Raw genomic sequence first — 23,071 nt, forward strand, 5'->3', positions numbered from 1 at the left:
ACACCTTAATATGTACAAGTATATGTATAGATATTATTAATTCCTTCTTAATTAATTAATTAATTGGCATAATTATAAAGATATTATATTCCTAATTAATTAACCGAATTATAGCATACTTATATATAAATGTGTAATATTTTTGCAATATTGAAATACACTTGAATATATTACTTTCAAGAGGCAACGCTTGACGCCTCGAGCAACGCAAAGAAAGGTGTTCGCCTCTTGCAAGAGGCCTCGCCTCACCCGGCACCTCAGCCAGGGCCCTTAATAACACTGGATCAACACTTTGTTCAGTTATCCAACCCATTTAGCAAGCAACAAACTCGAGCACTTTATTTGATTGGGGTAAGTTAGCAATTTTCATTTAAGAAAATCATTTCCATTTTTTATTTGAAAAATATGACTGATGGCAAACTTATCATTCGCACCCACACAGGCAGCAAAGATTAAGCTTACAACCATTATCATAAAGGTATGTTCGTACACTTAAAATAAATTTAATTCAAATCAATTAGCATGTTCAATGGTCTCTAATTAAGAAAGACCTCATGAAAGAAAATTGGTGCCCGATGGCTATGCCCTCTTAGGAAAATCCCAATGAAGGAATAAAGGAACAAGAGAAAGAAAATGGCAGCATTAACTAAAGCTCAACCTCACTCGCTATGAAGTATGTACCCACCTGCAGTCATATCTAGTGCTTGTCTCTTGGGATATCGAGGTCTTTCAATATTGGACTGTCAAGGCCCATGCCCATTGCATTGAGGCCATTGTCAACATATATAAGAGCACCAGTGATGGCAGAAGCCAGAGGTGAAGCTAAGAAGGCAGCAGTGTTCCCCACCTCATCTGTTCCATAAATTTTCAACTTAATAATCATTATCAACAGAAATTTAATATATATATATATAACCAATGAGTGAATATCTATGCATAACCTGCAGATAGTTCCTTTTGCAGCGGAGCATTGGCTAATGAGTACTCGATCATTGTATCAATAAATCCAATTGCTTTTGCAGCACGACTTCTTAGCGGACCTGCAAGTCAATAGAGTCAATGATATGCAATAAGGCTCTTCAACTATTATACATGGTAATCAACTTGTAGACATCAAATAAATCAAGATCCCAAGTAAAATCAACTTCAGTAACAAGTCACAATGCACTTAACTAGAAATCAGTACAAAAGACAATTTACAGAGGGGAAAGACAGGGAGAGTGGTTTCATTGCTGATCATAGTACACACGTGGATGAAAACCAAGATCCTTTGGAAACTTATCTGCTTTAACTATATAATAGTGGCACAGTAGAGCACCAATTTAGCAGAATAAGCTAGAGTTTGATGAGCTTAACAGCATACAGGACATTAATCCATATGAATGGCTTTGAAGTTCTTCATACATATATTGGCATTTTTGTTATTACTTACAAAGGAGGGGGAGGAAGGTCTAACTTTTTAGGACCTTGCCCAAATTGAGAGTTATACTAAGCATCAGGCTAAGGATAAATGCACATATTAGCAACTTTTAACCAAGGGACGTATCTACGTGGAGCAATCGAAAGTTGTAACAGTCAGCGACCCCCATATATTATTAGCCCAGGAGATTTCATAACAGAAACAAAATACATACTCAATATGTTCTAATCCAACGGTCGGTGACCCTTGGTGTTTGGTACATTGTCACATCAAGACCATTGGCCCAATATCTTATTGTTCAAGGATGAAAGAGAGCGTCCAGGCCTATGAAATTATTCCATTGCATGCAATTGAAAAGACAATAATAGAAAATTAGAGAGAAATGATACCAGCAGATATAGTGTTGACTCTAATCTTGTGTTTCCTTCCTGCCTCAAAAGCAAGCACCTGAACACAAATTTGCCAAAATCACATAAAGAAGTGCAATCATAAGGCCAGACACGAAAGAAGTGAATACTCACTCTTGTATCACTCTCGAGTGCAGCTTTTGCAGAACTCATACCTCCTCCATATCTGTTTATGACAAAATTTTAGGAACCATAACTTACAGGAAGTGACAATTATGCAACACTGGAAGCCAGACTGAAAAAAGGCATGAACAAACATACCCAGGAATGATCCTCTCAGAAGCAATATATGTAAGAGAAATTGAAGAACCACCTGTACCAGCAGCATTTATTAGATAATAACAGAATTGCCTTGCACGAAAATTGGGGAAATTTCACCCTGCTGTGAGATCAACAAGCAGAAAAGACATGCCTGGATTCATTATTGGTAGGAAATGCTTGAGCAAAGAAACATATGAGTAGCTTGATGCAGATACAGCTGCAAGATACCCTTTCCTTGATGTCTCTAATAGAGGTTTACTGACCTATCAAAAAGATGATATATTGTTATCTAGAAATAATAAAGGTGCATAAAAGTTCACAATTAAAAAAATCATGTTCATGGTAAAAACTATGTACCTCTGGTCCATTAGCAAGTGAATGTACAAGGATGTCAATACTGCCAAAATCCTGTTTGACAGATTCAGCAACTTCCTGCAAGACGTGGCCACATAGATGTCAGAGAGTACCTAAATCTTTCACCTAGTTTATAACTTGAAATTATTTAAGGTTGGTTCCACAACAATCCATGTGCGCCAAATTCAAATATTCAAAAACATAAAGGCTTTTCTGAAATATCCTTGATCATTTCTTCAGGCATGGTAGCTAGTACACAAACAAATGAATAAAACGATCCATGTTTCCAGGGCATATAATGAAACATCAATGAGAGAACTGAAAACTGATCCAGGAATAAGATTTGAAGATTTTTGATGATTGGCAAAGCAAAAGGCAAATGAATAACAAAGCACCCTGTTAGCAAACCACCAGATTATTCATCACTGATGCTACAGTGGATAGTTGTTCAGTAGAGGATAGTGGCAAGATCATGGGTCTTATTATGATGCTACCCTCATGTTTCGTTTAGTTATTTAGTTATTTCCATGTTTTGTTTAGTTATTTTCAAATTCTGATTTGTAGGAGGTTAGCCTCCACTGTGCTATTTTAAGTTTCTATTTTTTCAGGAGGTAGTTAAAACTTCAATTTGAATTTAAGTTGATAGCAGATTAATAAACGTCAGCTAGAAAATTTTCTAAAAAGACTTTGAGTACTTTTAATTCAAGAGATTAAAGTTTATCAGGCTCATTGGAGATAAACTTTAAAGACCCCAGTTGTGTTTAATTATGTCATAAGCTGCAGATCAAGGTTCAGCCACTGACGTGAAGGCTGAAGGAAAAAAGAGAGAAATTTTTAGTTGTAGGTATAACATGAAACACAACCTCAAAACAATTTTCTTAAATTCAAAATGGAAAGAGATAAGAAGTGAATGACTGAGGGGCAGTATAAAATGAAGGTTACAAGCTCTACCTGAACAGTCCAATTAGATGATCCTGCATAACGCTTATTCATTTTCACCTGCGCAATGAAACATTATAACACAATAATAGATAAGAGAACAAGTCAGACCAATTTTACATATGACAAGGAGGGAAAAAACTGTAATGTTCTACTTCATTACATCTTCAGGCACATCCTCAGGGTTGTCATACACTGCATCAAGGGGATATATTTTGGTGATCTCCATCAAAGAACCATCTGGCAACCTGAAATATCAAAATTTTAATGTCATTAATGAAGGCTCACCCATTAAAATTGCAACGCATAATAAGTTGTTCAATCTTACACTCGTGATTCATCAAACTTTCCTCGTCGCAAGCTGGTTTCAAAAATATTCAAAGCCTACAAAAGCAGCTTCCTAGTCAATAAAAGAATAGTTTTACATAGCCCAAGAAATCTAAGAGAAAAGGAACAGAAATATTATGCAAAAGAATTGTGATTAACTTACAGGCACCCATGTTCCCACCAGTATTTCAGCACCTGCAGCAGCAAGAGATTTTGCTATTGCCCAACCATACCCATTATCATCAGCCACACCAGCAATAAAAGCCCGCTTACCTACACAGTCACTTATAGTTTTAGCTGATAGTCGGATAATATACCTATGCTGGATGCATTAAAAGGATGGAAGGTTTGTTTTTATATTTTAGTAATAATTCAGAAAAAAGAAAATCCTAATGCTAACTACTTTAGAGAATCATTCTAATACATTCAACTAGGTAAACAGAGGTTTGATAAAATGTTGTCTAGAAAAGGGCTCATACGTAGAGGGAAGAGGAGTAACAAAAATATCAAAATGAAGAAAATATATGGGATTCTTTGTTAAAATATAAATTCTTACAACTACATTTTTTGTTAACAAGAGAGGATATAGGGACTAAAATGAAAGTTTAAGCATAAAACCTCTTAACATCATAAGAATTTCTACAACAAAAAGAGGAAAAAGAAGAAAAATTGGAAGTACCTTTCAAATCAATTGGCAGTCCAGACACTCTCTTACTTTCACTGGAATCAGACATTGCTTTTGTGGAAATCCTATTGAATTTAACTGAACATGACATGAAATTATGCTGTCTGAAAGGTGATATGGAGGACATACGAGAAACACTGGCAAGCTTAGTCCAAGAAACACTGTTAGCAACAATAACACTGGCACCCAACTTGACAACTCTGCAAGAAGATGAAAAGTAGGGCCTCGTCGACGTTGTTGCTAATTGCAGGCTGGAGGCTGCTGCAGTTACCGCCATTTTCAATAGATTAAATCTCTGAGGAAAACAGTGATCTGCAAAATATCGCAAGGTCAATGCCTCCACTATCTTGTGTAAAATCATCTCTATGGATTACAGTTATGAAGGCATAACCATATTGTTTCTATCAAGAGAATCAATCAAAACGAGCTTCATCATCTATATCAAATTTAGCAAAGGCATGGTACTTCATCAGGTAACTGAAAATAAGCTTTCTGATCTTTTTAGAATTTTACAAGAAAAAGAAGAAATCCTAGGTATTCTCCAATCTTCTTGTGACCACCAGAGTTCAATAATATTATGATTAGCCATAAAAATAAATATTTCCTTCGTCCCACAAATATAAGCCTATAGTTCTTTTTACACGGATTAAAAAAAATATAATAAATATAGTTAAAGTAATTAATTTTGTATTGTCTTTTTTAATAAGAGAAAATTACTGTTAAATCCTTAATTTTCAAGAAAATTCAATAGTTTGTATCTATTTCAAAATCACTCAATCACAATATCCTATATTTTGTAAAATCAAATTTTTTAATCCTTTGTCAAATAAACCGTTAGCTATCTTCAACAATTATATTAGTTTAACCCCAGTAACAGTTTTCTTTATTAGAAGGGGTAAAGAGTTTAATTTTATTAACTTAAAACAGATTGACTCACAATTTTTTTTATAAGAAGACTAAAGAATATAATTCTACAAAACACTTTGAAAAATGGACGAAATGCTGAATTTCCTACAAACTTAGAGACCTTATAGTAATTCTACCATTTAAATCACATTGTTCTATTACTAAATTATTCTTGGAATTAAAGAATATACATTTTCCATACATATTAAACATTGTCTTAGAAAGCCAATGAACAAATTATTATCTCAAAAAGAGTGCCTAAATGGAGCGGATTCAAAAGAAGCATTAAAAAAGTAAACTCAGGAATAGTAATCTCTTATCTTAATCATCCAGAAGAGAAACCAAAGGCCGAACTGTATAGACCTGAAATTCAGATCTATTAAACCATAGAAACCAGCTAAATGAAAACAGGCATTCGGATACAAATCCACATTCTACACGAACCACCGAGAATGCAAAAAAGAAAAAGAAAAAAAAAAAAACACACACACACACGGAAGAAATTCACCAAAACACAGAGAAAGAGAGATTGTTACCGTGGAGAGGCGGAGAGAGCCAATGCTGGAGAGTAGAAGTGGGTTGAGCTTTACAAGGGTTTTAGTGGTTTTGGAGTTTCTGTCTGCAACAAGCGGCAGCAGCTGGAGCCAAGGTCTGAACACTATTGTGTTATTTTCCTGTTTTGGCCTTCCTTATTTTCAGTTATATACATTTTGCCCCATTATTTTGAATCTACATATTTTGACATTATTAATTATTTCACTATTTTATTTTAAAAAAACAAATTATTCAATCCCTTAATCCCTGTATTTTTTCTCTTTTTTTTTTTTGTATTTTAAAAGTATAAGAGATTGATTAAGAAAGGGCTTAAAGCCCATAACAGAACAACATGTTCAAGTGCCCAAAATAAAGAAAGAGATAATGATTAAAAAAACTTCATTATTTTTTTATTTTTATAATTACATTTTATTTTTTTATTATTTATTAATTAAATTTTATATTTTTATATTTTATTTTAATTGTATTTTTAATATTAAATTATTTTTTAGAGACTAACGAAATTCTCATATCATCCAACATATCATTATAATGAAAGCAAAGTTCAATTTAATTATGACTTAAAAAATTAAATTTAATCGATAAATTTTAAAAATCTAGAGTATAATTATAAATTTTTTTAAAATTAAAAAATATATATATTTTTTAAAATTATAATATTAAAAAATAATTTATAGTATTATTATAAATTTATAGTGTTATGAATGATTTTAGTATATCAATTTTATTTTAATTTAATTATGAATTAATCCTTCATTTAAATTATTTTTTTTCCAAATCACACTAATTATTGTTGTAATTTAAAAAATATATAATTAACAATAGAATTAAAAGGAAAAAATGTTATTTAAAAAATATATTAAAAAATAATTGTAACTATTTTATTATTTTACATTTTTTAAAATAAATTATGTAAAATATAATTTTAAATTAAATATCTTACATTATAAAATATAATTAATATATATGATTGATCATACACTTTTTAAATTATAATAATGATTAGTATGAATTTAAGAAAGTTAAGATGTGATTTAATTTTTAATTAAATTAAAATAAATTGATATACTATATATTGATAAAATTAAAAAATTTATAATAATAATGTAAATTATTTTTTTAATATTATAAATTTTAATTTTTTAAAAAAAATAATTAAAAAAACTTAAATTTAAAAAAAATTACAATGGCATCCTAAACTTTAAAAATTTACCAATTAAACCTTGATTTTTTAAATTGTAACCAATTATACTCTAAATTTTACTTAAAATGACATAACAATTTCGTTAGTTTCTAACTGTAAATCTAACATTATGATATAATTAAATTGGCGAATCATAAAAATATAGGATATATTTATAAAAATAAAAAAATAATGGATTTTTTTGCCATTAACTCATAAAAAAATATCAAAGTACAAGCTCGATCCTAATAGCAAGGCTCAATCTAACAAATTAGTCCAAATCAAAACTAATCCTAAGGAATCAGATAGCCTGGATCATGTGGAAGGTCAAAAAATTAACAGCATTTTTGTTGCTCAAGCAAAATCTTAAAAAAACCCATAATACCATAAAAATTTGAAAAACCATCACCAGCAACTAGAAAATATTTCCATATAGCCACAAATAGCCAAAAGAATCAGTGAAGTGGAGGGGAGAATAACCCCTGCAAGCTATTTCAGGAGAACTGTGAGGAGCATAAACCAAAAGCTCACCACCTCATCGATGGGATACCAGATTGAAGGCAACTACTCAATACAACACATGATCAAGATCTCTACATTTTAACTAATCTCAATGAAGATAAGACTGTAGTATAACTCGGCGATCAAATGATCAAGATCTCTACATTTTAACTAATCTCGATGAAGATAAGACTGTAGCATAATTCGGCGATCAAAATAATTCACTAGAGGAATACCGTGAGTATCACTAAAATAACTGACCGAAACCCATCCGAGAAATATAATCTCTCGAAATAAACAAACAAGGCATAGGGATTAAAAAATTATAGTAAATGTCATATTATTATTAAATTATTTGCAGGCCTATTATGTTATTCAAAGAGGCTCGGCCCGTTTAATACCACACTAACTTGTTCCAAGTCCAACAATATTAAGCTAGCAAAGGGAGGTTAAACTCCATATTCAAGACTTGGTTTGTTTTATAGAAAATATTTTATAAGAAATTATTTTTTATAACTTTTTATATTTAAAATATTTAAAAAAATAATTAATGAAAAATATTTTTATATTAAAAAAATTGACTTATTTTTATATTTTAAAAAATTTATTAAGATAAATTTTTTATAAATTTATTAATATATTTTATTTTTTTTAAATTGAAATTCAAAAAAATAAAAAATAAAATATTTTATTGAAAAATATTTTTCAAAGTATAAATTATTTTTTAAAAAATAACTAGAGCCTTAGTCTAAACATTAAGGTGAAGGGGAAAATTAAGAAAATTAAATTTATACGTCAAATATCTATAGAATTTTTAAATTAGTAAAAGGAAAAAAAAACTCAGTTTTTATTTATTTCATGAAAAATATTATTTATATAAATATTTTGATATTCAGACACTAAAAAAATTAGGGTAAACTGTAATTTAGTCCCTCTAATTTAGTGAAATGCAACCTTTCGTCCTTCTGTTTTAAAAAATCTTTAATTTAATCACTGTGATTTTTAAAAATTATACCATTGGTCCCACCTGTTAGATTTTCAGTTAAATCACCGTTAATTTTAATTAAAAGACTAAAATACCCATTCTCTCTCCTTCCTCTTCCTCTTCTTCTCCTTCTTCTTCTCCTTCCCGATCTTCTTCTTCTGATTCCGTTAGGTTGTTGCTTTCATTAGCTTATTCGGTTCATCTCATCTATTGATGTCACTGAATTTGGAGGCATCTCACATCTCATCTTTTTCCTTGCAGGTTTAACCATCTTTGCAGAATCATTTTTTGAAGTTGCAAAGTCATCTTTCAGGATAGAAGAACCAATAGAGGAATTTTCATTTGATCTCGAATAACTGATGTTTTTTGATGAAGTTACCACCTTTGATTCTAGTGAATAGGATTTAACAGCAACTTATTGTCTATTGAAATTTCATCATTTAGTTTCCCATTTTGATCAAGAGGAAATTCATGCTTGCTTTCACTGGTAAATTCCATTATAGAATCACTTTCTTGATTTTCAATGCTTTCCATCGAAGAAGTCCCATTGTTGTGCATCCCGTTCCCAAATGGGAAATCATTCGCATTTCTATCCACAAGAAGCCCAATAGGATTGTTCAAACCCTCTTCTACAAAATCATCATTATCTCCTTCATTATCCACTACAAGCTCAAAAGGATTGTCCAGGTCTTCATCCTCAAATGTAAAATCGCTGTCTGTGTCTCCACTCTTTCTCTGTGATTCACTGTCAATGTCTCCACTGCCACCGTAAGCGATAGCATCTTTGACCACCACCCTATCAAGGATGTGACCTTTGGTAAAACTCGAAGTATCAACAGTGAGAGGATTGCGAACAATCAGAGACTTTGTGGAAGATTGTATGATTGGGAAGAGGAGGGAGGAAAGGTTTTTTAAAACAGAGGAGGAGGAGGAGGAGGAGGAGGAGGAGGAGGAGGAGGAGGAGGAGATCGAGAAGAAGAAGAAGAAGAAAAAGAAGAAGAAGAAGAAGAAGATCGGAAAAGAGAAGAAGAAGAAGAAGGAGGAGGAGATCGGGAAGGAGAAGAAGAAGAAGAAGAGGAAGAGAAATGAGAGAGAATTAGTATTTTAGTTTTTTAATTAAAATTAATGGTGATTTAACTGAAAATCTAACGAGAGTGACCAATAGCATAGTTTTTAAAAATCACAGTGACTAAATTAAAGGTTTTTTAAAACAGAGGGACGAAAGGTTGTATTTTACTAAATTAGAGGGACTAAATTACAGTTTACCCAAAAAATTAATTAATATAAAATATTTTTTAATTAAAAAGAAAATTAAGTTAATTTTAATGAAAATAACTTCATTTTTATAAAATATGAAATCATTTTATGCTATTTGATAGCTTTATCAACATTAATATATATAAATATTTTTTTATTTTTTAAATTTCAATCTATTAATAGAATTATAAATTATTTTGAATAAAATATTTTTAAATACAAATTAATTTTAAATAAACTAAAACTGAAATTAAAATGTGAGGGAAGAATTATGGGAGAAAAAAAAAGGTTAAAGAGGAATGAGGTGGTAACTGAAAAAATAATAATAAAATAAATTTTAGAAAATTATAGAAATAAAAGTAAAATCGAAAATAATTAATGAAAACTTTTTTGAAGGTGGATCAGAAAAACACTATATTAAAGTCTTACTTTGAGATCGCGAGGGCCACGTATCCATGTCTTTTCTCTCCCTTCACTTTCATAAATCAAATAAAATGGTCAACCAATTTGCAAAATAATAGTCAATGGGTGCTGCTTTACACGTGCCCGCATATATTATCATCTTTTAATAATTATATTTCGTTTTTATAATTTTTATTTATTTTATATATATTAAAAAACATATTTTTTATTAATTTTATAATAATATTTTAAAATAAATTATAATAATTAATTTATATATTATTATAAACTTAGAAAAAGCAGATAATATTGATTTAATTTAATTTTTATTTAAAAATATAAATGGACCTCAAATTATATTTTGATAATAGATGAGATATAAATAAATTTTCTTTTTCAACCATTAACCCACTACACCTAAATTCACGCAACAAGTTGATCTCACCACTCACATTTGAGTCTTTTCTCCTTACACCCACCCATTTTGTCTCACACAGTTGTAAATTGCCTTGTGCCAAATGCCTAGTCCATTTATAATGTGGGCTTTCTTTTCAAAAAAAAATATCATCATTACTAAAGAAAGATGGTAAAATACACATATGGAAAGTTATAGCAAGACTGTAATTTTCGTATTGATTTATCTAAGAATCCACTTAGTTTTAATATCAAGTCAGCTTTTTAAAATATTGATGATCCCATTATCAAAATGAGATGTTTTAATTTAAAACGTGAAACATATATTTTTTATTTTTTAAATAAAATTACTGATTGTATTAATAAAATTTTTAAATTGAGACACTGTCATACCTAACAGATTCTCTAGCCAAAACATGAACAGTTAGAATAGTATTACGACAAATTCCTATAACAGAAATATCAATTTATAGAGTTTAATAAAAATTAATCAAACCCCTACATAAAGATAATTTGACAAAGATGCTTCTTTTTTTCTTATCTCTCGAGTATAAATCATTAAAATCTCCCGAATAAAATTACGGAAAAGAGTTTATACGAGATAAAACTCAAATAAGATTGCAATACTGATATGTCGTTGCGATTCCGAAAACCCATAATAACTAGTAAATCTCAATTGAATATTATTTTTCGAAACAACCGAATCAATAAAATTTAAAACAAAGCTAACCACATAAACAAACAAATATCTCCTCTTAATACTTATCTATTGACTGAGAAACAACCATCAAAATATAAAAAATTACGAAAAAATTTCATATGAGAATTAAGAGTTTTTGTTTTCATAAAAAATAAATGAAACTTTTAATAGGGACAATAATTTTTTTTTTTCATTGAAAGTCAATTGACGCAGATGGTTTTTCATAAAAAAGAAAAAGAAGACATTAGGTATTAGATTGAGAAAAAGGTAAGAGTATTAAGTTACAAAAGAACCAACTTACGTCCACATATAATCTTTAATCGGTGGAATAATTATATAAAGCTTTTATGTTATGTAAAAAAAATTAAATTTTATTGATGGAATTCAATTCTATGGATGAAATTCAATTTATTTTTATTTATAAAAGAATTTATTTATTTAAAATTAATTTAAATGAAATAAAATTTAATTGAATTAGATAAAATAATAAAAAAATTAAATTTATTTTTTATTATTTTAAAATTAAACATAAATATTTATTTTTATAAATAGTACTTATTTTTATCATATATTTATTAATATTTTTGTAACGTTTAATATTTAAATTTTATATAATTTTTTATTATTAAAAATATAAAATTTATTTTTTTAAATTAACAAAATAACATAATAAAATTTTAATATTGATTATAAATGTATTAAGTATTAATAATTACTGTTAAATTAAAATAATTTTTGTAAGAGTAATTATTAATTAAAAATAAAAATAAATTTAAAATTAAAAAAAAACAAAAGATAAAAGAAAAAAATAAAAAAAAAATTAAGAGTTAATTAAATAAATTTTGATGCAAATAACTCCGAGTAAAACTATTTTTTATAAAATTTTAATAATTTTAGTAAATTTTATTTTTAATTTAAAATTAATTATAAAAAGTTAAGTAACATTAATTTTACTAAATATAAAAAAAATATATATTTTTTTAAAAATTGACATCTTAAATAAAGATTATAAGTTTAGAGAATCGAGGAAGATTCATTCTCCACGCAATGAATGAGTGTTTTCTTTTTTGAAATCTTCAACGTATCATTAATTTAAATTCAAAAATAGTAAATGGTAGAACACATCAACGTACCACACGTCGGCACATTATTAGGCGCAATAACTTTTTTTTTAATTACTAAGAGTGATATTTGCTTCCTATGAGTAAAGGAACATAAATACCAACTGAAGTAAATACTTATATTAAATTTTTTTTTTTGTTGAATATTTTGACTGTCTCTCCTAATAATATATCTTCTATTCAAGACATCTTTGACGATTATAAACAAATTTCAATCATATATAATTTAATAATAATAATAATTAATTAATTAATAAATAACAGTCAGATTTATCTTTTTCATATTGTCAAATTAAATAATCACCCAATAACTTTTTAGAGAGTGAAACTGGAGTTGGTGACTTGTAGCTGTTGCCACTCCAAGTTCGAGTAATAATAATTACTATTATATTAATTCTAGAATAATTGCTTGGAAATAAATCAAATGCCTTATTATTGTGACAGAACACACAAATCCCTGCATCAAATCGAATAACTTTTTTAAAATTTTAGAAATAAACAACTTTTAGTTTTTTTTTTCTAAAGCTAATTATTAATTTAAAGAACAAAAACTGAAACAAGATTTTAATCTCAACAATGAATTTTCCGGAAGAATGAATTGAATAATTTATTGATGGAAACTAACTTTCAGAAGGCCAACTGGCCCGTTACATTATCTGAGGTGGTGGCAAAAAATTAACAAATACATGTCATTTGGCCCCTTCTGTACTTGGATAATTTATGGAGAGGAAGGATAATAGCACAAGTAAATAGTCTAAACCAAGTGTTTGTTTTAAGTTCTCAGAGAATGAAATGCAGTTAGGAAGTTCTTTTCTTTTATGCATCTAGTTACTTGTCGCTGTTTCCTTCGACGTTTATCTTTGAAACTTTTGTGGAAATTTAAGATTTTATGGTCAGTCGATCCTCACCCCAAAAAGCCTCAACCTCTTTCCTTTAGCTGTGTTATTCAATTCCAATCCTCTTTTTCTATTACCTTTCGCTTGGTGATCCTTCTGCAATTTTTTTCCAACAGTTTGTCCCAAATTGAGTTCTAATTCTTTTTGCATCTCATCAATCTCGCAAGGCCCATCACCCACACTACAGCTTTGGCCGCCATTGCTGTAACTAATGTCAATCAACGAAAATTGGTGGCCTTCTTGAACTCTCTGAATCTCAGGGGAAACACAAGCATAGAAAGTGACGACGTCTTTTTCCTTCAAATTTTTTTCCTTGACAAACCTAATCCAACCCCTTGTGAACACAAAACTTTGGCTGCTTCTCCAATAGCAATACCTGAACTTCCAGCACTTCATTAGCCTGTCATAAAATACAAGTTCTGTATCTTCTCTCTCACCTCCTTCTCCATTATCATCTTCTTCCATATTTCCAGTTATACAAGGGAAGTATTTAATGGCAAATCTCTTGGGGATAACAAGCCTGTTAAGCGTACCTACATCGCTTGGTGTAAGTTCCTTCTGAAAGAGCTGTATGCAAGAAAATTGCCCATCACCACTAGGAACCCCTGTTTGATTATTATTGATATTATTATTAAGACTTAAACCAGCAGCAGCAGCAGCTTCTTGTCTTCTTGATTGTTTCCTGAGAAAGTCAGAAAATTTTGGTTGATAAGACCCATCTTTGATCATGCTCAATATAACTTCTATGCTGTATTGGGACTGGAAATTTGGCTCTTGAATGTTCCTTTCAGTCCATGGGAGATTTCTTTGTGAATCTCCGCTTCGAAGATTGATCGCTGCACTATCATACGCCATAGCTGCTTCCTTGTCAGACTTAAATTTCCCTAACCAAATTCTCTGATGGTTTGCATATATTTGTGCACCCCAATGTCCATTTTGCTGGGACACCACCCCTTTGAATTTTGCTGCAACTGTAATGTTGTTATTAAGATCAAGCCTCGGACGTTTAGCTAAACGAAACGGATTATAAAAGCTGTCGCATGAATCTGAAGTTTCTGCAGCATTGATCTTGGCATTAGAAAGCAAGCATGAACATGCATCTTCTTGATACATTGTTTCAGATAATTAATTAACTAGTTATTAGGAGGATGATTAAGGAAATCAGTTGATGAGAAATACAATATTAATTGTTAACATATATATCGGAGAGATAAATTAATTAACATTCTGTTGCATGAAACTGGCAGAGAGTTCTATTTGGGAGGTGGAGATAGAGAGAGTTGTAACTATGAAACTGATAATTGAATTCCAGTAAAAAGTAAGAAAATAAAAGGAAAAGGAAAAAAAAAAGTTAGAAACTAAAACTTGAAAAGGCCATATATACATGTCTTAATTTAGCCTGTAATAAGCTATTACAACTTTGGTTCTATCAAGAATTTGTAAATTCTAAAAACCTCATTGTTTTTCTTAAATTTCAGGTTGATTTTTGTAACTTAGTTAATCCTCGGTGGGAAATATCCCACTAATGAATGTAGTTAAGAGTATTGTTAAAAACTCCACAAATTGATAAGGATTCGTTAGCCCACGAATTAAGCTCTCCATCTCACTAATTAACTTCCAAATAGAATAGAAAAAGGGTAATTAATTTTGTTGGCACAGACAGAGTGTCAACTATCTTTCCAATAAAAATGGTAGGGAAATTATTTGAAAAAAATTAAAAACATCATACGCAAAAATAATACTTTTATCGTAAAGATGTTAAAATCCAAATTAAAATACAATCCGACAATACAGTGCATGAGGGTGTATGTAATGGTTTTCTCCCCATTTGGTAGTTTTTGTGGGTATTCGACGGGAAACATGGAGACAATAAAAGTGGCAGGGAAAGTATTTAGAAAAAAAATTTATGATTAAGTTTGCGTTTATTTTATTTATTTATTTATATCTGAAGCACTGTCCAATCCAAAAATTGAGAATTAATTAATATATACCTAAGTTGATTAGAAATAGCTAGAACCTAATTGTTTTTGTTAAACAAAATATTAAAAGATCAGTAAAACTAAGTATAAGCAAAGCATAAGATTTGATATGAGTTAGGAATTTTCGTAGGAAATTAGTTAACAACAGAAACAATAACCTATCATTCTCTCTGTTATGCTCTTATCACCTGTTTAGTTATATAAACTCTCACGTATAATCTCTCTCTTATGCACCCAATTAATTAGCAACAGTAGCACCAATCTCTTCAGCTTCTCTTCAATATTTGACTGTGGAATTAAGGGTATCATCATCTCGTTTTCTAACATAAATGACAAAAGATATCAACCGATTTTCTGGTTCACCGGCAAGTCTATTGATTTCCCGGCATACTTTGCTCGTCGGTATCCTTGATACACGTTTTTCTCCTTCTCCGGAATCAATTAGAGGAGTAATTGATACACATTCTTCGCCATTGCCGGAGCCCATTTCCTGTTCAGTTTCTCTTTCCTTCCCTAAAAGGTTGTAGCACATAGTGACGTTCATTCAACTGTTAAATTATTGTCTGCATTATTTGAATAGTAATCTTAGTCATAAAAAATTATTTATATATTTTCGAGAATTACTAATTAATTTTATTTTCTTATTAATGAGATAAATATTTAAAAATTTTCTATTGATTACGTAATTCATTTCTATCCAGAATTGAATAACTCAACTAAATAGGGAAATGGTGTGGTAGTGCATTAATTCCTCCAACCTTATTGGCTTGAGAGTTGCTTTCATGGTATAAATAGGTGATCTGGTCCTAGCTATGAGCTAACTCATACAATAGGATTTTGGATTAAATCCACATTCTATGAATCCACATATAATTTTTCGAATTATCGATGTTGTACGATTTAAATTTAAAAATTTTCTTAATTTTTAATTTTAAATACGATTTTAATATTAATATTAAAATTTATCGGTGAACTTCACTTATTTTAATGATCTAAACATGTTAATATATGAGATTTAGTCAAATTTCATTCCATTTTTTGATGGTGGTGGACGAGTGGGAATTGTTTGAAAATGATCTTCACTTCACAGTTATACCTCCACTAGACAACCTTCAATCACTACAAATATAAAAAAAAAAAAAAAAATTATATATTCTTTTTCCCGTAGGACAATACAGATTCAACTATAGAATGTAGCATGAATTTGTTATATCCTAATTCTTAGAGGTACTAATTGAGTTATGACTAGAGAAAATTAATAATCTTTAGCTGGGTAGGCTAAAGGCTGAGCTTTGATGATTTAGATTAAAGCGAGAATACACACCATAAATTTTTAGGCATAGATGATAGGTTGGTTCAATATTTAAAATAAAAATATTATTTTTTTAAATATTCTATATTCTAAAAATTTAATTTCTCTAAATCATACAGTGAATTAGCTTGCACATGCTAATAGGATTTAATTTTATAACTAAAACTTATTAATTTTGATGGAAAATTTTACAATTCACCCTGTATTATTCCCTCACTCAAAAAATAAGAGGGTTTTGATGTATCCCAATAATTTTCGCTCTTGTTTTTTCTTTTATACTACTTGTTTTGGACACTTCAGCCCTCAACAGGCCATTTCCATCCTAAGATTTTCAACAAACATATCAGATAAAGTTATTTGCTTAACTATTTCTTATTTATAGAGACTGGAAAAAGAAAGAATTCATTCTGACCAATTGGAATTCGCTGGCTTGTTCAATGAAAATAAAAGAAATTTTTTTGGAATTCTCTGACAAGAGTAGAATCTTCTTGCCTATATTTGGCTGTTTAGTAGACTAATCTTACAATCAAATTTCTGGAAGAAAAATTTCTTATTGATCAATTACGAAGTTATAAGAGAAATTTTTTTTCATCAAATCTTTTTGTCTACCCATTAAATGGGTTAGTAAGACATGTTTAGATAAATTTTACTTATTGACAAAAAAAGAAAAGATATAGCTGCACATTAGAAATGGTTTCTGACTTCATATTTACCCAGTTACCCTGCAGAGACGACAAGTTTTGACGTTAGGATTGTAGCAGAACTGTTTTATAAACTGGTGCTTGTGCATAGTGATGAAATTATTTGGGATTTTATGGATAATATTGATATTATAATCAAGAAAAGTTATCAACCAGACTAGTGAAATTGGGAAGAGATTATCAAAATATTTGAAAAAAAAAAAGGCCATGATATCAGTGGCACAATTCTATTTTTTCTATGCACACTCTCCTTTTTCCACCAAAGATTTCTTCTTCATTAGCAATGATAAAGCACGTCTGAAAATGACACCCTCTCTCTCTCTCTCTCGAGTGTGTGTGTGGTTTCCTATATATTGAGCTCTCTAGAGCCGCTCTTCTCAACCTTCCTCTCTTTGCAAACCACTTCTTCCACTTATCTTTAGCTTTATTTCTTCTCTTTGCGAAGTGTTCTCTCTTTGGGCATCACTCTCTTCCTAGTTATAGTGAACTGGTAATGATTTTTTTATAATTTCATTTGTCATTTTTCTCTATGAAAATTGCTCTCTTTACATCACCATGATTCTTCTCCACATATATATATATATCATATCAGTGGCATTTGCATTATGTTCATAATGAGCATCACTATATATATATCCCTCATTGAATTCATTCTATATTATGTTCATCCATCTCTAACCTTATTCTTTTAATTTGCAGAAGAAACCTTCCTCATGGCTCCCAACGAGGTTGTCCTAAAGGTTAGCAAGTTAGTAACTCATGCAGAAGTCTTTTAATAGTTAATCTTAATATTGGAAACTACTCAAATGAAAATAAACTAAAATTTATCGAGTTAGTTAACACTCCCCAATCAATAGGACCATAGATATATGCATATATGTTAAGTTATGGTAGGTAACGTCCACATAGTTTGTTTTTGAATTTTGCTTGACATGTCCACTTAACAGTGACTGGCTACATACCCCATATAATAAATAAGTTTGTAGGATACAATGAATCATCTTTAATCTCTCTCCCACTAGTAAATCTCATTGTGGTGCCAAATTTTTCCCCATTTTTGCAAGTTTTTTTAATAAATCATACATGACATAATTGGCCAAGTGCAACTAGCTAGCCTTATTTTCATGTTATCAAAATAATCAATACAATTTCTCACAAACATCAACGTATTTGTTAGTTCTATGCTAATATTTGCTCATTTAATATAATTAAATGGGGAAAATTTCTTACCTCAGTACTTAATGTATTGCTTTCCATTAATTGAATACCCACCTAATAGATAAAAGAATTTTGAGTTTTTGTTTGTCTTTTTTCTGGATTCATGTGCCGTAGGTGGTGGGGAATCTTCCAGATATATGTGGGTCATTGAAAGTGCCTTGTATTTTTTATAAACTAAAATAAATATTAATTATGTAAAAAGACACAACGAAATTGAATTTTCTTTTTGTGTTTATGATTGGAACCCTTGAACAACATGAGAATGATTTGATTATTATTCCAGGCCACAAACCTTGCTTTATAGGTAAAATTACAAGTGGTGTCCAATTTACTACTTGTCTTATTTGGTTAGTCAAATAATGCACTCTACTTGTTGCTACTGTGATCTTATCATTAGTCCAGGTATATCATCACCTTTTTTTGTGATATTGCAATCGAGATATCACTATCACATTGATTTTAATTAATATTAATTATTATAAGCAGGAGAGAGAAGAAAATTTTAGTCCTACAGATGCTACAGCTGTGAATACAAACAGCGATGGAAACAGACAGAGAAAAGCGACTCTTAAAATTAAGAATTGCCTCACTTGGAAGACGTCAGGCGGCTGGAAGGCTGCAAGCATCTTGCTTGGTAATACCCACAAAAAATAAAAAAATAAATAAAATTTGTGACATCGATTCCTGCTAGATAACGTTTGAAAACTTCAACTTATTTATTTTTCTTTTGTTTTATTTGATGAGCAGCCAATCAAGTCCTGGCTACGCTAGCTTTCTTTGGAGTTGGCGTGAACTTGGTTTTGTTCTTAACTAGAGTTCTTGGTCAAGACAATGCTGTTGCTGCCAATAATGTAAGCAAGTGGACTGGAACAGTCTATTTATGCTCTCTCATTGGAGCTTTCCTCAGTGATTCCTACTGGGGCCGTTACTTGACCTGTGCACTTTTTCAGCTTATCTTTGTTCTGGTAATAAACCCTTTTCAACTTCCTTAAACTGTTAGCATCCCCAGTAATTAACTTGTTAATTAACAATTATACGTGCATGAATCAGGGTTTGGTTCTCTTATCACTGTCGTCTTGGATTTTCTTGATCAAACCGAGCGGCTGCGGCGATGAGGTCGTAGCTTGCACGCCAGCGTCGCCTGTTGGTATAGCCATATTCTACTTGTCGACATACTTGGTTGCCTTTGGATATGGTGGACACCAACCCACTATAGCTACATTCGGAGCAGATCAATTTGATGAACAGAACCCTAAAGAAAAGAGCTCAAAAGCAGCTTTCTTCTGCTACTTCTATTTTGCACTCAATTTTGGATCTTTATTCTCAAACACCATTTTGGTTTATTATGAAGATTCTGGTGAATGGACACTTGGGTTCCTGGTATCATTAGGCTCTGCAGTCATAGCCTTAGTATCATTTTTGCTGGGGACTCCTGGGTACAGATATGTAATACCTTGTGGCAACCCTTTGCCGCGAGTTGCTCAGGTATTTATCGCTTCAGCTAAGAAATGGGATGTGATTCCTTCTAATGCTGATGACTTGTATGAAGTAGAAGGACCAGAATCTGCAATCAAAGGGAGCAGAAAGATTCTTCACAGTGCTGAGTTCGAGTAAGTTATTAAGTTTTATATATGAAGTTATATTACGTTTTATTTTCATACTCAATTGTATCTCTCTCTCTCTGTGTATGTGTTTGATCAGGTTCTTGGACAAGGCAGCAACGATAACAGAGGATGATCTGATGCGCCAAAATGATCCATGGAGGCTCTGCACCGTAACTCAAGTTGAGGAGGCCAAATGTGTCCTAAAAATGTTACCCATTTGGCTATGCACTATAATTTACTCGGTTGTCTTCACACAGATGGCTTCCCTCTTTGTCGAGCAAGGAAATGTCATGAGCTCTAACATTGGAAACTTTCACATCCCAGCAGCTAGCATGTCAGCTTTTGACATCTGCAGTGTCCTTATTTGCACTGGAATTTATAGCCAAATCCTGGTGCCCTTAGCTGGAAAATTAAGGGGCAATCCCAAGGGCTTAACAGAGCTTCAAAGAATGGGAATCGGGCTCATTATTGGAATGCTCGCAATGGTTGCAGCTGGTGCCACGGAGATTGAGAGGCTCAAACATGTAACTCCAGGCCAAAAGATAAGCTCTTTAAGCATATTTTGGCAAATCCCACAATACGTACTTGTGGGAGCTTCAGAAGTTTTCATGTATGTAGGTCAGCTAGAGTTCTTTAATGGGCAAGCTCCAGATGGGATAAAAAGCTTTGGAAGCTCACTTTGCATGGCTTCAATCTCTCTCGGAAACTACGTCAGTAGCTTGCTGGTTAATATGGTAATGGGGATTACAGCTAGAGGTAAGAATCCAGGATGGATCCCAGATGACTTGAACGCAGGCCATATGGACAGATTCTACTTCCTGATTGCAGTGCTTACAGCTTTTGATTTTGTCATCTACTTGTTGTGTGCAAATTGGTACAAGCCTATCAACCTCCATGGGAGTGAGAAAGAAACTGAAATGGAGAAACAAGAAGATGATGTGCTGGGAAAAGTTTGATATAATTGATATAAAGTCTGTTTTCTCTTTGTGCAAGTATGGTTTTGAAAAATGCTAGGGGCTTTTTTGCTGTCTGATTATAAATAAGAAGTAATTGTTCAGGATGATCTCCATTGTTGCAAGAAGGACGCATGACCTTTACTTCTTTAGGGATGATTGCTTCCTTCTCAGGACACTTGGTGGATTTGATATGTTGTTTTAGCTATGTTTGCTTTTCTAGCATATTGAATGGATATTGTGAAATTGAATTTTTTATCTAGGCCCACTTCATGTTTAGAATAGTTGATGGAGGTTTTATATATGATAATGAATAATATAATAAAATATTATATTTTTATTTTAATAGTAAAATAAATTAGATAATTGGGTATATCAAAATTCAATTAATAAATACTTAATATAAATTAACTATCATTAGCTCTCTCTTAACAATAGACATCAACTATCAATTATATGTTGTTTTCAATATTTAAAATAAAAAAATTCTTAATTTAAATAGAATTTTATTGGTTTTTTTAGATGGGAGATTGATTTTACGATAAATTAAAACACAAGAATAGTTATTAATAATTCTGAAAGCACACAGTTCCTCGCTCACGTTTTAAATGGATCCACTTCTTAGGAATTTAAGATATGTTATCTTAAGAATTTCACTATATGATTTAGGAGAAATTATAACACGTTAAGGATACGTTTATTTGTAAAAGAAAAATCCGTATATAAAAAGTATTTTCATAAAATAATTATTTTTAATTTAAAAATTTATATATAATGAAAATTTCAAAATTCAAATTAGAACTATGTTTTTTTATCATTATAAATATTAAAAATGTTTTCATAAAATAAAGGGAAAATTACTTCTTAGTCCCTCAGGTTTAACGTAATTAACACTTCTGTCCCTCTATTTTGGCGACCCAACACTTAAGTCCCTCACTTTCTCTTCCGTCCAATTTCGTAGTCCTTCCGTTCATTTAAACCGTTTGGTCAAAGAGTCAAAAGTGAGAGGTGATAATTTTTTCCAGAAATACCCTTTTCTTAATGTGAAATTCCTTTTTTTTTTTTTCTCTTTCATGCTTTCTCCCGTTGCAGAAGAAGAAGAAGAAGAAGAAGAAGAAGAAGAAGAAGAAGAAGAAGAAGAAGAAGAAGAAGAAGAAGAAGTTGCTGGGTAGGAAGAAGAAGAAAAAGTTGCTGGGTAGGAAGAAGAAGAAGAAGAAGAAGAAGAAGAAGAAAGATTTGCTGGGTAGGAAGAAGAAGAAGAAGAAGAAAAAGTTGCTGGGTAGGAGGAAGAAGAAGAAGAAGAAGAAGAAGAAAGAAGAAGAAGAAGAAGAAGAAGAAGAAGAAGAAGAAGAAGAAGAAGTTGCTGGGTAGGAAGAAGAAGAAGAAGAAGAAGAAGAAGAAGAAGAAGAGGAGGAGGGTTAATTTTGTCAATTCACGTGTCCCAAACGGCTATTTTGAACGGAAGGACTGCGAAATTGGACGGAAGAGAAAGTGAGGGACTTAAGTGTTGGGTCGCCAAAATAGAGGGACAGAAGTGTTAATTACGTTAAACCTGAGGGACTACAAAGTAATTTTCCCTAAAATAAATTATTTTTAAAAACACTAGAAGCATGTTATGAGTTCTCAAAATTGTACTCCAATTCATGCGAGTTCCAGTTTCCACCCTCCCCAGGCCCCAGGTGTGAAATCCGTTGAAGCTAAAAGTGGAAGAAATGAATCAACCTCCCGTGGAGAAAAAAAAAAAAAAAATCGGTCCCACTCTGTTATTGTAGCACGGTCAAGGGCTCGTAACCAATAACAATAGCTCTTTATTTTGCCAGCGTATTTATTAATTTATTACAATTATATAATTAAATATCTTTTATTTTATAATTCTTATTTTTTATTATCTCAAAATGATTTTTTTTAATCATAATAATATATAAATTAATTATTAATTTTAAAATAGTTTTTTATTTTTTAATAAGTTTAATAAAAATATTTTTTATATA

The 23,071-nt window shown here is 30.8% G+C and overlaps 3 protein-coding genes across 4 annotated transcripts; 1 reads left to right on the forward strand and 2 right to left on the reverse strand.

Moving 5' to 3' along the window:
• Positions 1–441: 441 nt before the first annotated feature.
• LOC110600842 (enoyl-[acyl-carrier-protein] reductase [NADH], chloroplastic) lies at positions 442–5,982 on the reverse strand. 2 transcript variants are annotated; one of them, XM_021737735.2, is made up of 14 exons: positions 5,836–5,958; positions 5,620–5,662; positions 4,388–4,705; positions 3,872–3,981; positions 3,710–3,765; positions 3,545–3,629; positions 3,394–3,441; positions 2,446–2,520; positions 2,240–2,351; positions 2,089–2,140; positions 1,942–1,993; positions 1,810–1,867; positions 942–1,040; positions 442–852 (listed from the first exon to the last, which is right to left on the reverse strand). In XM_021737735.2, exons 3-14 carry the CDS (start codon positions 4,668–4,670, stop codon positions 698–700), a joined length of 1,185 nt encoding a protein of 394 aa, XP_021593427.1. In that variant the 5' UTR covers positions 4,671–4,705; positions 5,620–5,662; positions 5,836–5,958; the 3' UTR covers positions 442–697. The 2 variants fall into 2 exon arrangements, with proteins under 2 accessions (XP_021593427.1, XP_021593426.1); XM_021737734.2 differs by lacking the exon at positions 5,620–5,662 and having other exon boundaries at positions 5,836–5,982.
• A 7,136-nt stretch (positions 5,983–13,118) lies between these two features.
• On the reverse strand, positions 13,119–14,563 carry LOC110600867 (AP2/ERF and B3 domain-containing transcription factor At1g50680). Its single transcript, XM_021737771.2, has one exon. It carries the CDS (start codon positions 14,424–14,426, stop codon positions 13,311–13,313), a length of 1,116 nt encoding a protein of 371 aa, XP_021593463.1. The 5' UTR covers positions 14,427–14,563; the 3' UTR covers positions 13,119–13,310.
• Positions 14,564–17,586: 3,023 nt separating this feature from the next.
• LOC110601076 (protein NRT1/ PTR FAMILY 7.1) lies at positions 17,587–21,338 on the forward strand. Its single transcript, XM_021738084.2, has 6 exons — positions 17,587–17,795; positions 18,005–18,045; positions 19,010–19,157; positions 19,271–19,488; positions 19,574–20,133; positions 20,225–21,338. Exons 2-6 carry the CDS (start codon positions 18,019–18,021, stop codon positions 21,081–21,083), a joined length of 1,812 nt encoding a protein of 603 aa, XP_021593776.1. The 5' UTR covers positions 17,587–17,795; positions 18,005–18,018; the 3' UTR covers positions 21,084–21,338.
• Positions 21,339–23,071: the final 1,733 nt, after the last annotated feature.

Source organism: Manihot esculenta, chromosome 15, assembly GCF_001659605.2.
Source record: "Manihot esculenta cultivar AM560-2 chromosome 15, M.esculenta_v8, whole genome shotgun sequence".
Taxonomy (NCBI): domain Eukaryota; kingdom Viridiplantae; phylum Streptophyta; class Magnoliopsida; order Malpighiales; family Euphorbiaceae; genus Manihot; species Manihot esculenta.

What these genes read in the sequence shown, in the direction of transcription:
- LOC110600842 (XM_021737734.2), bottom strand. Translation starts at nt 4,670, where the DNA reads ATGGCGGTAACTGCAGCAGCCTCCAGCCTGCAATTAGCAACAACGTCG. An exon ending in CTGAGGATGTGCCTGAAGAT is followed by an intron (nt 3,442 to 3,544) that starts GTAATGAAGTAG and finishes TTCATTGCGCAG; the next exon opens with GTGAAAATGAATAAGCGTTA. An exon ending in AGTCAACACTATATCTGCTG is followed by an intron (nt 1,041 to 1,809) that starts GTATCATTTCTC and finishes ATTGACTTGCAG; the next exon opens with GTCCGCTAAGAAGTCGTGCT.
- LOC110601076 (XM_021738084.2), top strand. Translation starts at nt 18,019, where the DNA reads ATGGCTCCCAACGAGGTTGTCCTAAAG. An exon ending in TTCAGCTTATCTTTGTTCTG is followed by an intron (nt 19,489 to 19,573) that starts GTAATAAACCCT and finishes TGCATGAATCAG; the next exon opens with GGTTTGGTTCTCTTATCACT. An exon ending in CTTCACAGTGCTGAGTTCGA is followed by an intron (nt 20,134 to 20,224) that starts GTAAGTTATTAA and finishes GTGTTTGATCAG; the next exon opens with GTTCTTGGACAAGGCAGCAA.
- LOC110600867 (XM_021737771.2), bottom strand. Translation starts at nt 14,426, where the DNA reads ATGTATCAAGAAGATGCATGTTCATGCTTGCTTTCTAATGCCAAGATC.